General features: G+C 37.9%; 1 protein-coding gene across 1 annotated transcript in view; it reads left to right on the forward strand.

Moving 5' to 3' along the window:
• nbas (NBAS subunit of NRZ tethering complex) overlaps positions 1-15,493 on the forward strand; it is a 168,395-nt gene that overhangs the window by 20,124 nt on the left and 132,778 nt on the right. The window contains exons 15-19 of the mRNA XM_088001963.1: positions 2,953-3,231; positions 8,950-9,075; positions 9,349-9,500; positions 9,600-9,737; positions 14,667-14,745. Of these exons, the coding sequence (XP_087858089.1) occupies positions 2,953-3,231; positions 8,950-9,075; positions 9,349-9,500; positions 9,600-9,737; positions 14,667-14,745 (774 nt within the window). The remainder of the gene's footprint in view (positions 1-2,952; positions 3,232-8,949; positions 9,076-9,348; positions 9,501-9,599; positions 9,738-14,666; positions 14,746-15,493) is intronic.

Consider the following 15,493-nt stretch of genomic DNA (forward strand, 5'->3'; position numbering starts at 1 on the left):
AGTTTTTTAAAACATGCTTCGTGGAGTATTGAGCTGTTCTTCACCTTCGTTAATACATAACCCCAAATTGTGATGTTGCGTAAAATATAAATTAAACAGAGTGCAAATCTCATAAAAATGTGTTGTGGTGCAAATATCTCATTTGCAGTCAGGAGGAATGAAAAATTCAGTTATTGGCTACCGTTTGCCAAGCAGCCAATCCAGGAGCGCTTTATCTATGTTCCTTGGTGCTAATTAGCTGTTCCCCCAAAAAGTGGAAGTAAGGTAGAATGTAGCTTCTGCAGTAGTGCTTGGACCACTTCCAGTTTGTGTATTAATGCACATTACGGTGTATTTGGTGTTTTGAACAGGCAGGTGTTTTTAGAGGGGGTCTCAAGAACTCGCAGGTTTTAGATGGGAGTCTCTGCAACTAAAGGTCTTGCCTGAAACTGGGTGTTCACGTAAGCATAATAATGAAGTTGAGTGGAAGGAAAAAGTGTGGATAAAAGAAGGTGCACAAACAAAAGGGACAGCTACAGCCTTGAGAGGAGGTAAAACTCTCTTAACCTAAAGCCCATAAATAATCCATCCGTTATTGTTTATGGAAGACGAGACACACCAGAACTAAGAACGCTTCATGCAATTTTTTCTATTTTCTAAAAAAATTCAAATGCCTTAATTTACACATTTTATATGTCTTCTACATTTCATTGTAAATAAACTGTTTATGAGATTTGCATTCACTTTTAGTTAAAAGTTTACACAATATCCCAACCTTTTGGGGAATTTGGGTTGTTGCTAAACTGCTTGTTCAGTCCAAGCACAAACTGCTAATAAAAATAATAAGACTGGTCAGGTCACAAGGGAATTATAACGTGTCAGTTCTTCTGACTAATTAATATTTTGGGGGGAAACAAGTTTTGCGTTTAATTCCACTGCTGAGCTTTAGTTTGTTGTGGGGCTGGTTTGCAAAAAAAGAATTTCCCCTTGGGGACAATAAAGTCTAAAAGTCGTCTGATCTCGCAGAAGCATTTTTTAGCTGGCAACCCTGAGGAAATGTGTCATCAGCCTGTTTTAGCATCAGAGAGGAGTAGGAGGGGGAAAGTTAAGTTTAGTTGTTTTTATTCAGTTTTTTTTCCCCAGCATCATCTGTGCTGGACTAAACATGTATCTTTAATTGAAGTCCACTTGCAGATTGTGTGTATTTGTCCAAAAGTGTGGAATAATTAGAAACTGCAGTGATGATGCTTAAATCATCACTGTTTTTAAGTGCTAAAGCATCATTTTAATTTTAAGCTACAGCCCAGTAGGACATCATAACAAAGACAGTGGGGACTCTAAAATGCTCAACCCCATTCTGAGGTAATTAAGAAAAACCCCCCAATAAAACCAGCAAAAGAAAGTGCTTTGTATTTAAATTTCTACTCATCAGTTCGGCCTTGATGCTGTTTTGTTAAGACTGCATGTTGAATGGACACAAATGTGTTCAATTTAGTGTGTTTACCAACAGCACAGCTACATTAGTGCCACACTATTGTCCTTGCATCATTTATCATCTGTCATTTAATGTTTGCACATAAATGTTCATATTCCTTATCTGAAGGTCGTTGTAGAGAATCCTCCTGTGATTTCACCTCTTAAGTCATATTTTTGCAGTGATGGTGTTTGGTTGCTGCTGGGTATAGTCATTCCGATTAGGAAATGGTTAAGCCTTCCTCCTAGAAAAGAATTGTGGTAATTCATTTGTTTTTGTTAACAGATTTTCTTATCCCTTGAACAACCATGTTAAGAAAGACGCACTGTGTTTGTGTTACTTATCCTCCTGAGTCTATGAACCTGACTGTGGAAAACTAACAAATCTAGATAAAGGACTGTTTAATAAGAAAATTTTGAATTACAGTCATAGGCAATCATACAGTGCATCTGGGCAATATTTATTATTTCCATTTTTTGTTGCAGTACAGATTTCTTATGAAACTGGATCATACTTTTCTTTTGTATAACACTGACACAAATTAGTCAATGAAAAGGTGAATTATAGTGTCTAGTTAAAATCTGTAAGCCTTAATTATTGGAGTTCACACAAATATTTGGAGGAAATATTAAACGGTAACATCTGTTCCTACCGTGGGTCTATTGTGTTGCTCTCAGGCCTCACCCCATGTTTTCAGTGCAGGTATTCATTTACCTCGGTTTTTATGCAATGCAGCTATTAGAGATAAGTTCTGAGTTAGCTTTCAATTTCAGAGGAAAGTTTCAGATAATAGCAGACATGAGCGGTGGGGAAAGTCTTGATAATGTGCATTCTCAGAATGAGACATAAAAAGAAGCACAATAGCAGTAGACGGCGGCTGTTTGTGTGATCATTAAATACATGGTGGAATGTGGATAGAGAGAAGTTCCACTCTCTGATTTACTAACTAAAATACTCACAAATGCAGAAGATGGGGTAGGTCTATGTGTCTGCACACTGAGCACAAATGAGCCTTTAACTCTGTGTAAAGTTGGCTTTTCTCAACATGTTGTTTGGCCTTAAAAAAAAATCACTTCCAGCTAATGGTTGTTTAGTGTCATAAAAGTGCCATTGAGTAACAGCTGAGGTGATGCAGAGTTCACTATGGTGCCCAAAGTACTCAAAATTTACTACCTCTGTCTACTGAACTATTGGGTTCTTCCACTCGCATATTTTTTCATTCATTTTTGGCACGATTATTGGAAAATAAAGTGTTTGCGTATTTAACGCAAACACTTTATTTTAAGTCACACACAAGATACTGTGTGTGACTGATCTACACACAGTATCTCACATTGTCCCATGTTTTATTTTAGTGGTCCTCATCGATATTAAGTCACTGTGAATGTCTTCTGTGATCAAACCAAAAGAGGTGCTAACCTGGATTTTAAAGGCCATATTGTTTTTATGTTCTGTGCTTCCGCCTGGTGAACATTTTACCTTTCTGTCATGCTCATTAGTGCGAGGTGAGACTTGCTCAGAAGCGCGCACGCTTCGAAAGCAATCTCGGCAGCGGCGCAACCGTCGAGGAAGAGGAAGGAGACGATGGCGGAGACTCTGATTCGGATGAAGAGTCCTCAGCAAAAGCCCGCTACTTTGGCTACGTCAAGCAGGGCTTGTATTACGTGACGGAGATGGAACGTTTCGCGCCGCCACGCAAACGACCCAGAACAGTCGCTAAGAACTACCGCCTGGTCAGTTTGAGGTCCACCACCCCAGAGGAGCTGTATCAGAGGAAGGTAGGAGGAATTAAACGTCATTACACTACACTGCACTTTAATCTCTCCCTGTGTTCTATATTTAATACATAGCTTTTTTACATACCATAGATAAATGCTCAAACTGTATCCCACAGTTATGCCAGGCTTTGTTAGAGAGTTGCATTTATTAAAGTTAGATGAAGATAACTTGTTTTCTTCGTGAGCCCTTGTGTCACACAAAAATTAGGAAGAATTTCCAGTAGGTGCATAATATTGTTTGAGCTGGATGGCTTGTTTTGATCTTTTGCTAAATGCAAGCAGATTACCAAACATAAAAGTGATTTCCTTGTGCAAAAATAAATATAAGAAGCTGAGAAAGGGAAAAGGGGAAAAAGCAGTATTTTTAGTTTGAACCATACGTGTGTTGATTCAAATGAAAGCAGAGTTTCTTTTCCACCTTTTTTTTTTGCTCAGGTTTCTGTATAAGTAATCAATCAATCAATCAATCAAATTTTATTTGTATAGCACATTTCAGCAGCAAGGAATTTCAAAGTGCTTTAAATAATTAAAATAAAAATAGCATGTGACAATGAATAAACAGTGAGAAAGAGAAAGTAATCCTGGCAAACAACATTCAAAGCTCCTTTGCAGGGTTTGTGCCAAAAATATAAGGAATTTCTCTGGCCTAGTTGGATTCGATGGAGCTTTACCTGGAAGAAAAGAGTCATTAGGTTTTTTTTTTGTACTATCCCCTTGTAATTCCCCTAAGTCTTGTATGGAAACGAAAAAAGTTTATCATCTATAAATTTACTTCTGTAAAAAATGTGTATGTTGCAAATTTGAATTAAATGTTTATTTATACTAAATATTGTTTATTTAAAAGTGCATACTATGTTCCGGTGTTTGTGTAAATGTGGGCGTGTCTCAAACAAGATATTTGTGAAATGCGTACTCGCCTGCTGCAGATTAATATCTATTTAGTAATTATTATTGTAGTGACCTCTGACATTTGCATATGTTACACTGTACTTTAAACATCGTAGATGAGAATTTTATACATACAACAAATTACAGCTTCTGCTGTTATGGTTACAGTTTCTGAAGAGGACAATGTTATGCCTGACAGTAATGATTCAAATGATTATTATTGTGAGAGTTTTGATGAATATGACTTTGAGACCAACTGTAGGACTTGTTATAGTTTTAAATTTAATTTTATAGTACTAGTAATGTCTTTTCTAAAGGGAGTTGGTTGTGTGGGATTTTATTTTAGGGCGACAGAATTCAGATTGGGTGGAATTCACATGCATTTTTATTTCTAGAGGGAAGAAAAGGAAAGCTGTTTTGCCTTTTTTTCCCACTTCATTCTTTTTCCACTCTCTGTTGGTCTCTGAGATAAAATATGTTGGTTTGGATTATAATGTGACAAAAAGCTTCAAGGACTATGAATAGCTGCACTTCACCGTATTTTCTTTCAAGGTGGCTGGATTTCTAACCGAGAACTTCGGCATTTTATGCTGTTTTCCAAAGAACAATTGTATTTGCCTACACAGTTATTCAATGAACTGGTGATCAACTCCATCTTCCAAAACATGCTTATACGTTATTTTACAAACACAATAGATCTTTGGTTTCATAGTACGCCGCTAATTATTTTTGATTGCTATTTACAGTTGGGGAAGGTTCTTTATGTCTTAGCTGTCTAAAAGTTCATTCATACCTACATGCTCATAAGGTTTATTTAGCAAAAAGCTGTCGTCAGTGTTTATGCTGGAATGTCTTCATGTTTGAACTTGAAAGCTCATTTAGCTCAGTTGTCCAAACAACTCCTCCTCCTCTGATGTGCTCTTTTGCCTCCCGCCGAGTAACAAATTCATTTCTTAGAAAAAAAAAAAAAAAAGGATATTGCTTATGTAATATTTCAAAGATGGTTCAATTCTAATTGCATGAACCTCATGCACTGCCTTTATCATTTTAAAACTAATACAGGAGTAATGTTCACCTCGCCGTAATGTTAGTAATCAGTTTCACAGAGGACACCACATTCACTGTGAAACTCTTCATTTCTTTATGGCACTTCATTTAGCAGCAGTTGAAGGAAGTCGCCGCCATTTGTTTGGTCATCGACTGAATTGTAATTGGGGCTTCAGCAGAATCTGTTTCAGACCAAATAAATCTCTTTCAGCTCAGAGAAGAACTAATGTTTTGTTGGCTCGGTTCCAGAGCGCTGTTGAGGAGAAAATGAAAAGCCAAGCAAGACACTCAGTCTGTTTTAAGGCTATTTTTCAGTCCCGGGGGGTGTTTTCTGAAATGCTAATTGCTTTATAGAAATATGACTGTTGGTGCTGCTTGCTACAAATTGCAGCAAAAGACAACAACAAGCTTTATCTTGGGGCGCAGCGAGAGTGGTATCTTCCCTATCCAGTCCCGAGTTGGAGCACGGTTCATCAGTCATTTTTATGACCCATCATCTGCTGCCTTCTTCATCATTGTCATCATCATTAGATGCCATCAGTCATCACCATCAATCCCAACTGTGAGAGTTACAAAGTAATACATCATTATTATCTCTTTGTTACACTAGGTACCGACTGCAATTCCCTGATAGCTGATGCTGCACGTCTGCCATAATTTCTTATTTTTGTCCTTTCTTTAGTTCGTTATGTACGTGTTCAATTTAACAAGCGTCTCAATATCTGCATGTAGTTTTGCATTTAAGGCCTTAATTATTCAATTCAGAGTTGTATATTTTTTTTCTTGACCAGATCTTATTCCTGACCTGCTTGTAACTAAGATAAAAAAAAAAAAAATCTGACCTTCCCCCAACCCCCAATCTCAGGACTCAATGAGACGAAACGGAAGATGAGACGAGGCTTTTGTTTTGTTTTTTTTTTTGTTTTTTTGGCGCGAAACTTTGGTGTAAGAGTACTCTTACACTCCCTGGAGATTTGTAATATCAAATTAATAAATTAACAAATTATGATATTTTATGAGTTATATGTCATTTTCAGTGATTCTACCCAGATATTTCCTTTTCCTTTAATTCATCCTTTTTTCCTTTTGCAACATCTACCCATCTTTTACTGATCTGTTTCAGTTCACGTTTTCACCATTTGGCGGTTTCTGTTTTAAACATATGGGATTTATTAATAGCTTACAAAAATCTTAATGGTGATACTGGATTTGCACTAACCTGACACACAAATTCGCACAATTATAAGAACAACAGTGATCCTCTCAGATTCATTTTGCTGAGATTATGCAGTGACACTGACTAGAGTGAGTGGGCTGTGGTCAAGTGGGTTATTTCCTTAAGCCAGCCTCTTCACATGTTTAAGCGTTTGATGATGCACTTGGCAGTGAAACCCTGAATGCTTTAGCGGCACACTGGCAAGACTGCAAACAGTTTCATTAGATGAACCTAGAGAAAAGAGGAAGTGTTTTTTGATGTTCCTCCTACATGAGGTTTAACTGTGTGGGGTTCTTTCTGGCCTCCAGGATCCACGCTCTGGCTAATGTGTTGCTTTTTAACTCCCACACAGTAAGAGAGAGGAATCCTCAGTGTGTCTGTCGACCAGTTTGCTTGGCGGGTTACTTAGACGCACACTGAGTGGGCCTACATAAAATGTAGTGTCATTACTTTTGTTGTTGGATTAAATCATATTGCTAGGCGCTGATATGTCAAAAATCCTGAACATACACAACAGCAGAAACGATGACAATGCATGCAAGCTCATGAAAGCAAATATAAAGATGGAAACGTTAAATAAAAACAGGCATTTTCAGTAATAACGAGGCATATTTACTAGCTTAGTTTTAATTTCTTATCCAAAGTCAAGGAATGTGTATGGGGGAAGTGTAAAATAAAATGCACCCAAGAAAGTTGTCAAAACTTAGAAAACAGGCATCAGTTTGTAACACAATAGCCACCCAAGACTAAAGAAGCGACGGCAAAGTCTCCAGCTGTAATGTGAGTTCAACAGATGAAGATTTTCATGGCAATTTGTCAAATCAGTGAGAGGAGGAAGTAAGGAGAAATGTCAGAGAAAAAATAATTGGAGACCTAACCAACTGGAACTGTGCACAACAGTTTAAACGTTTTCTGTGGGGAAAATTTGATAGTCAAAAAAATAAAAATAAAAAAATAATATATATATATATATATATATATATATGTGTATAAAATTCACCCGCTTTTACTGTTTTTTTGATGACATACTGCAATATATTGTTTCATAAGCAACGTCATTTCCTTCAAATGAAAGTAGCGTTCCATGTTTTGTAAAGGCGAGGCTGCAAATTCTCATTTTGTCTGAAATGTGTGTTTTAAAAGCTTACCTGCTTTTGAAAGCAACAAATGAGCCGTTTGTGTTTTTTTTATTATTTCTAATACTTTTAATATTTCTAAGTTTCTGTCTCTAAAAAGAAGTCATATGTTTTTCATTTTATGCTTTTATTGAGTAAACAGTGGCTCCTAGTGTGGTTTTAACCTCCAAGTTTGGATTTGTTGTGGCTTTATACGTCTCATGCTTTTTTTAAAGCTCAGAATATTTTGCTCCTGATTCTTCCTGATATTTCAGACTGTCTCTTGGTAACAACGTCTTTTTAACATGGGACTGTCTCCTCATCTGCAGCATTGCCACATTCAACATATGACTGAAATGTGAATGTGTAACCTGTTCCCGCTCTGGGACACACTGCTTGCAGCCACATTTAGTCAAAACCTTGGCCTCTTTGCGCTTCCCTGTAATATAAAACCTGGAGTTGTTAAGGGCAAAGCAAAGCGAGGTTAGTCTTGTTACACCATTCATACTGTTTAGGAAAAGTCTTTTTGGTTCTGGGAGCGAGCGAAACACTGAATCAATCAGAGAAATGCGCATTTGTCTTTAGATATTTTATTTAGAAAATCAGAGTAAATATTAGCGTGTGAGAAAAGTAAAGCGAGAGAAGAAGAAGAAGAAGTGAAACTTAACGCATACAATTCTCCTTTTATATCTTATCAGTCACGTACACGGTGCCTTCCATCCATCTCTCTCCTGTAGGGAGTTTCTCTAAGTCTCTCTCATCTCTGGTTAATTGGTACCTCTGTCCCTAAATCAAACCCGGTTCAAAGGAGTTTCGGTTGGACAGAGAAGAAAAAACATCTTGGTTATCAGTTCCATAACACTTGCTCAGAAACCTTCATTATCAGTTCATTCTTCCCAGTAAATAAGCAAAAGTTTTATACTCAAGGTAATTCTGTGCTTTACAGAAACAATTTTAAGTCATTCAAAGTTGCAATGAGCAAAATAAATAAGGTCAAATGATTAATTACACAAACAAATTATAACATATTAGTAATGATTTTTTTCACTTTTGTTTTGTGCAATCTCATTTCAATGAGTCAATTCATTGTAGTTCATATTTTATATTCACCTGAAGGTCCTTGTGTATAAAATTTGAATCAATGCTGTACCCTTGAAGAGCAGATTAAATAAAAAGATGCATAAATTATATCAGATGTTTTTTTTTAATTCTTTGTTTGCTTTAAGTCTCAATCAAAATGCACTTTTTTTGGTTTTTGCAAAATGGAAATTTTTAAAGTGTTTTTAAAGAGGCTTTATGCTCATGCACTAAACAAAAAAAACCCACTGCATTTCTCTGAAATTGTAAGTTCATATTCTCCTCCCTTTGCATTGTCTGTTTCATTATACAACAACAACAACAACAAAAAAGGCAGAGTGGTTGATTGTGCAAATGCTTTTGCTTTCCTCACAGATTGACAATGAGGAATATGGAGAAGCTCTGTCACTCGCTCAGGCATACAACCTGGACTCTGATCTGGTCTACCAGAGACAGTGGAGGAAGAGCCATGTCAGCATTGCCTCAATTCAAGATTATCTGGTAAGAACTGAGGGAAATACAGGAAAAAAAACTGATCATTTATGTCAAGCGTTTAGCTGTTTACCGCTGTATAATTAGTTTGATTTGTGAGAAGAGCTGAGTGGGAAAATCACAAGCTCTGAAGCTAAAAAAAAAAAAAAAAAAAAAAAAAGAACATGTAACCTAATTTAAGGTCACCTTTTTTGCTTTGCTTTTCCAACTCTGTATCTCACTTTATCACATAATTTCTTCTTGGCTCAGTTCTCCGTATTTTATTCCCCTAAACTCTCCTAGAGCAAAATCCGCAAGCGCTCCTGGGTATTGCACGAGTGTGTGGAGCGTGTCCCAGAAAATGTAGACGCTGCTAAAGAGCTGCTGCAGTACGGGCTGAAGGGAACTGACCTCGAGGCCCTGATAGCCATTGGGCTAAATGAAGATGGTGGCAGGTGGGATATGTGATGCTGAACACAAACATCAAGTGATTTTTACCTGTGTTGCCCCTTCTGACAAGGAGCGTATTCTGCATGTTTCTTTCCATTTCTCAGGTTTATCATGCCTGGCGATGTGGACCTTGATGACCTCCCATATGACGACCTCTTGTCTGATGATGAGGAGCTGGAGATGAAGAAGGATAAGGAGAAAAGGAAAAGACAGGAGCTGCTAGCCAAGGTTGATTTCAGCAGGTACGCAGGTTTTACTACCAATTTTTGACCTTTCACGTCTGCAGTGTTACGTACCAGTCTAGCAGCTGGTGGTGAAGCACCAATTTAACCATTGTATTGAAAACCATTGAATGGTGACTGGGTTTAACAGGAATTAAACCCGATTTTTGTCACTGTAATCACTGATGGAGAATTTTTCCGTGCACCTTTTCCTTGCTCCTGAAATCAGTTGTTCTTATCACTTTCCCTCTGGAGTCATTCTCTGTATCTTTTTGTCTTCTGTGCCTTGGTCTCAACCTTCTTTCTGATAGTTTTGAGATCAATCAAAACTATGGTCGTGTTCAGGATCTCTGACATCCAACTTCAGAGTTCATGCGCTATTGTATTTTCCCTGACTGGAAAAGTATGGAGTATAATTTCTGAAAAGTATTTATTTCTAACCTTTGCTCTGCAGTCCATTCTGTATAAGTCAGAAAAAGAGTTTGTCCTATGCAGTTCTGCACAATATTGTGGGTCATTTTGATGGTCAGCAAAAGGATGAACTAATATAAAAGTGAGGGGCATAATAGAGAGATGGTATCTCTAATGAGAATTTGGAGACAAAACATTTTTTAAACGTTTCTTGATGGTTCCATTTGAGCTCTAACTTTTCCCCAAAAGCCAACAGGCAAAAATATATGTGACGAAGTTGATGAAATATGTTTGGAAAAACAAAACACTACAAAGTTAATTTTGCTCTGCAGCCAGCCAGACATTCGGTAGGTGTCTCTGTCTTCGAATGCAAGAGAGGATCTGTTTGGCTGTTGGACTCAAGCTGAGTTGGCAAGCAGACCCCTGCTTTGGTGTCTTTTAGGCTTAGTTAATTTAATGTTTATGTAATTATTTATTGGTATGTTTTTCCTTTTTTTTCTTATTACTAACCAGTGGGCGTAATCTATTTATTCATCTAGAAAACCTGAGGAGAACCATTTGTTGAGTGGGTGACAAAATCCCACCAAGGGAAACCTGACCCTCCCCAATGGGAGATGGCTCATTTGGCAAGTTGTTTTCTTGTGTATTAAAATATTACTTTGTTTTTTTTAATATCCACTCTATGGCAGACAGGAAACACTGTGGCTAACGTATTAGGTTTGTAGACAGAAAAAAAAAACAGGAGTGGATATTAGAGCGAGCTGCCAAATTTAACTCTGATAGTTTGATTAGGTGGCACAGAAGAGAGAGGATCATAAAGGCAGCCATGCTAATGAGGATGAGGGGGGAAAAGACAGAGGAAAACCATTGGCACAGATTAGTGGGTAATCTGTTAGAGGTAATTTATGCCTTTGTTGTCGAGTGCCCAGGGAAAGACTAATGAAAAACCCTTTAGTGATCACTAATCACCCTTCATACGCACATGTAAATTTGCGTGCTCATGTATCCCAAAAACACTCCTAATGCGATTTCATGCACGTTACACACACCTGTTTAAATAAATGTACGTTAACGGAGGGAAATAACCACAAACACGCAGGGATGTTGCACTTTCTAATTTATACTGTTTGCATGGTTCCTGCTGGTTTTAATCTGAAGTTGCTGGGTTGCGCACTGTTTTGTTCTTCTTACATGTGTGCATTTGAATGAAAACAAGCACAAACTTTGTAATGGGGAGCTTTGTAATGGCTGCCATTCATTTGCCGTAATGTGTCATCATTTTGCTTGTGTGATTATCTGTGTGACTCATTTTATATGTAATAAACCGGAGCTTTAATGCAGACTTGTAGTCGTGCCGATAAATAAAAGATGGAAGATGAGCGCAGGGTTTTAGGAAGGTGTAAAAAAAAAAAAAATCGATCATTTATAACCATAAAATAGACCATTGCATCGAGTCGTTAGTGAATTTACTTCTTTAAACATGGATATTTTTCTCTTTTATCCGTCTTTGAGTCATCATGTCTCCCAGGGAGCTGACATGTGTCCCCAAAATGTGTTTGTGTGCGGTTGTGCGCGCCCCTAATGGAACCAGGCATGTTGACGGCAGGCCTGCGGCTGAGGCCTGTGAGTCACATAATAATTCTCTTAATTTCTTTTTAACTACACAACCATTACAGAAATGGCTTGGTATCGATCACATCTGCTCTTGAGTAAGTCGGGGCGCCTTGTGCATCAATCCGTAGACCATCAGACAGAATGCATCTTTGATCCTGCCCACGTGTCCAAACTGTGAAATAAAATGTCATTATTCCTGAACCTCGGCAATCTTTGGCAAGAAAATACAGATGGACGTTTTAAAAGTCTTGATGGATATTGAGCGTTCTGATTAAATGAAACCCACTCTTCTAGTAGAATCCTTTTAGTAGAATCTGTGCAACATGTTTGGAGAAGAATTTAACATTCACATCATATACAGAGAAATGAGAAATTGGCGGACACGGGTGTAGATAAAAGAATGTAGTCTGCTGCAAGGTGTTTGTGTTCTTCATAGATCAGATTTACGCTTCCACTAGGAGTTTAATTTCCTCCTTTCTGCAGTGTTGGACTATGTCTGCCTGTGCAAGACTAGTTGAATGCAGGCTGTGTACTTCATATAAATGCGCTCATACACAGTTTCTCGACAGACAGCTTGAATTACACTTTAAGATGTCACAGATTTGATTCGTTCAGTCTTTTCTTTCTCACATTTGTGAGAACAGTTCAGAAAAATAGACTACAAACCTTTTTAAAGGCGCAGATCCTCCTACCCTCTGCAGTGAATTACCAGGTTTCCCTTTATTGCATTCACCACTGAACTGCAGAACCTTGTTGTTTATACAATGTGGAACAACATTGCAGAATTGCAACTAGAAACTTCATTCAGACAGTGACATAATCCAGTCATTTTTGTGCATTTTGATAGTAGCTTTCAGCCAATGAAAATCCATGATTTATTTCTTTTTCTCAAAGTTTGAATATTGACACTTAAAGAGAAAAAAAATATTTTAAAATTCAGAACTTTCATGTTATGGCCATGCAATGACCTATGCAACAATGGAGAAGACTGCAGGCTTAAGAGAGTTGTCTAGCAGACACCCTCCACAGGGAGGTTGAGAGAAAAGGATATTTCCAAAGAAACATAGAAATGATAACCTAAGTATGAGCGAAAAGTGCAATTGAAGTAAAATAACACTGGTTTTACTTTTTACACTGGTCGTCTTTTCAGATGAAAGTCAATTTTATTTTTTATTTGGAAATCACTCATAAATCCTGTGTCTCTTCACTCTTCCTCTGCAGACTGTAGAGCAGGGGTCACCAACTCCAGTCCTCAAGGGCTACCATCCTGCAACTTTTAGTCACCTCTGCTCCAAAATGTCTGCATTCCCTCACCAGCATTCATTCATCTCTGCAATAGGCTGGAAATGAGCAGTTTATTTGATCCAGGTGTGTTTGAGCAGAGACACATCTAAAAGTTACAGGATGGTAGCCCTCGAGGACTGGAGTTGGTGACCCCTGCTGCAGAGGAAGAGTGAAGAGACACAGAATCTAAGTTGCTTAAGGACTAGTGTGAAGTTTCCACACTCAGTCGTGACGGTTCACCGTGCTTTTATAAAGTTCAGTCAGTGCAGCTGCCAACCACATTATGCTTCCTTCTGCTGACCAGCTTTACTGAGATACTGAATTTGTATTCTTTGAAAATGTGGTCTCATTTTCAAAGAATACATTTTGCGGTGCCTGTCCCTAGCACCACAAAACTACACCAAGCAACATCAGAACAGTTAAGTCCTGATCTTAAGTAACCAGGGGGTTACAGCTAATGGCCTGTAGCTTCCACCAACTGAGATCATCTACAGTACATGGACTTGCTCTTCAGTTAGTTGATATTTGTTTTCAAAGCCTTTCATTTTGTTGGGCTTATGTAATATTATACTTATTGGGTCTTTGTTAGCTAATAGCCATAATCATCAAATTAGCAAAAAATAGATGCATGAAGTATCCCGTTAATGGATGTGTCATATTTAATAATGAAAATAGAGCAACTTTCTGAGCATGTTTTAATTTTAATAGCATAGATTAAATGGGAGGTGGACTCAATCTGAATGTTCAGGCTCTTCTGCAGTGATACAGGTGGCAATTTGTCACCAAAATTAAGAAACTTCCCACAATATGAGCTATTTGCTCACTGTCAGAAGTTCTCTGTATTTCTTTTATTGTTTCGAGCAAAGATCAGTCACATCCTCAAGAGAACTGCAGACGGGTAAATATATTTTTTCTACATCTCTCCTCATCCCTCTTCCTTACCCTTTTGCCATTCATATCCTCACTCCATTTTTTTTTCTCAACATCGCTCTGAGAAAACAGAGCAAAGTAATTACCAGTAGTGCCAGCTCCAAGCCAGCACTCTTTGATGTGCCAGAGGGTGTTTTGAGCCAGTGTTAATCTTTGTTAGTCTTTGCAGAGACACCGCGATAAAACTTGATATCACCCTCGGTAATTAGGGATTAAGGATTAAAATGAAGGATGAGAGGTCAGGTCCAGTGCTGTTGATCCGGGGACTGATTTTCAAGAGGCAGACCAGATCTTTCCCAGAGATTGCCTGGATCTTTAATGTTTGCAGTCATCTGGTTCATTTATAGCTGTGATTAAATGATATTGGACATTGATTTGATTCTTGTAGGATAATCACTCACCTCATTGATGGAATCCTATAAATGACTGAATAGGTTTTTGTGGTCAAAGGAAGTTGATTTAGCTGGCTTAGAAAATGATTAGTTTGGAGGGCAGTCTAGTCAAAAGTTCAATATGTCCCTGTGGGTGTCCTCAGACGAGTCAATTTCCAGTTAATTTGTGTCTTATTGCAGTGAACAGACTAAGGCAGACATGCAGTCTCACTGTGGGTAACATTACTGGCCAAGACCTTGTGTCAGAGTTGAGGTCTTTAATTAAGTGTCTGGATTTACTGACATGCCTTTTGGTTATTTTTTTTTTTTTTATATTCAGGTTGACCCTGGAGCAGAAGGAGCTGTGTCGTAGTCGACTGAAACTGCTCTGCTACCTGGACCGACTGGCAACGTACGAGGTAACAACAAGAAACCTGTCACTGAACAGCACAGTGAGATTATACTGCTAAGTAAATGCTCATGATCTCTTAAATGCAGCCGTGGCATTTCTAAATGTCAATAATTATCCAACTTGATAAGATTCGGTTCAAAGCGTAAAGAAAAACACACATTTTCCAAGCTGGATACAGGGAAATTTGGTAACTTGTTCAACAAAATACAAACGGATAGAATCAAATTAATAGTTAGGTTTATAAATATTGTGTATTGTACGACTTGGGCCAAATGTTTTGGGTTTCCTTCAAAAAGCGTCTTGCAACAGGTTGTTGGAATTTGGACCCGTTCCTCCTGACAGAACTGAAGCAATTGATTCCAGTTTTTTTTTTAACTCTTATATACGAGCCTTTAAAAGGATACAGCGCAAACTTTTACATTGCGACTCTTAATTATAATGCACACTTTTATGAAGAGAAAGTCATCCTGACAGCAGGGTTTTGCAAGACAAGCTTCACTTTGAGAAATATCATACTGTTGCATGATCTTGTGTGACAAGGTCCCTATAAACCCCTAATGGAGTTTCCAGTTGTGCGTTGATTATTCATCCTTTAGTCTGCAGGCCCTGTGGAGTCTGAATGGATGTTTTCCAAACTCGCATCCTGATTTTATCTTAAGAGTCCAGCTTGAATCTGTGGCAATTAATACAAAGAGAAGGACTTAGAAGTGCTATTAATTTTAATTAAAATTGCATTAAGTAAAAGGGATTCTAAT

This window comes from Poecilia mexicana, unplaced genomic scaffold, assembly GCF_051168715.1.
Source record: "Poecilia mexicana isolate PSO_F unplaced genomic scaffold, ASM5116871v1 scaffold_21, whole genome shotgun sequence".
NCBI classification, from domain to species: domain Eukaryota; kingdom Metazoa; phylum Chordata; class Actinopteri; order Cyprinodontiformes; family Poeciliidae; genus Poecilia; species Poecilia mexicana.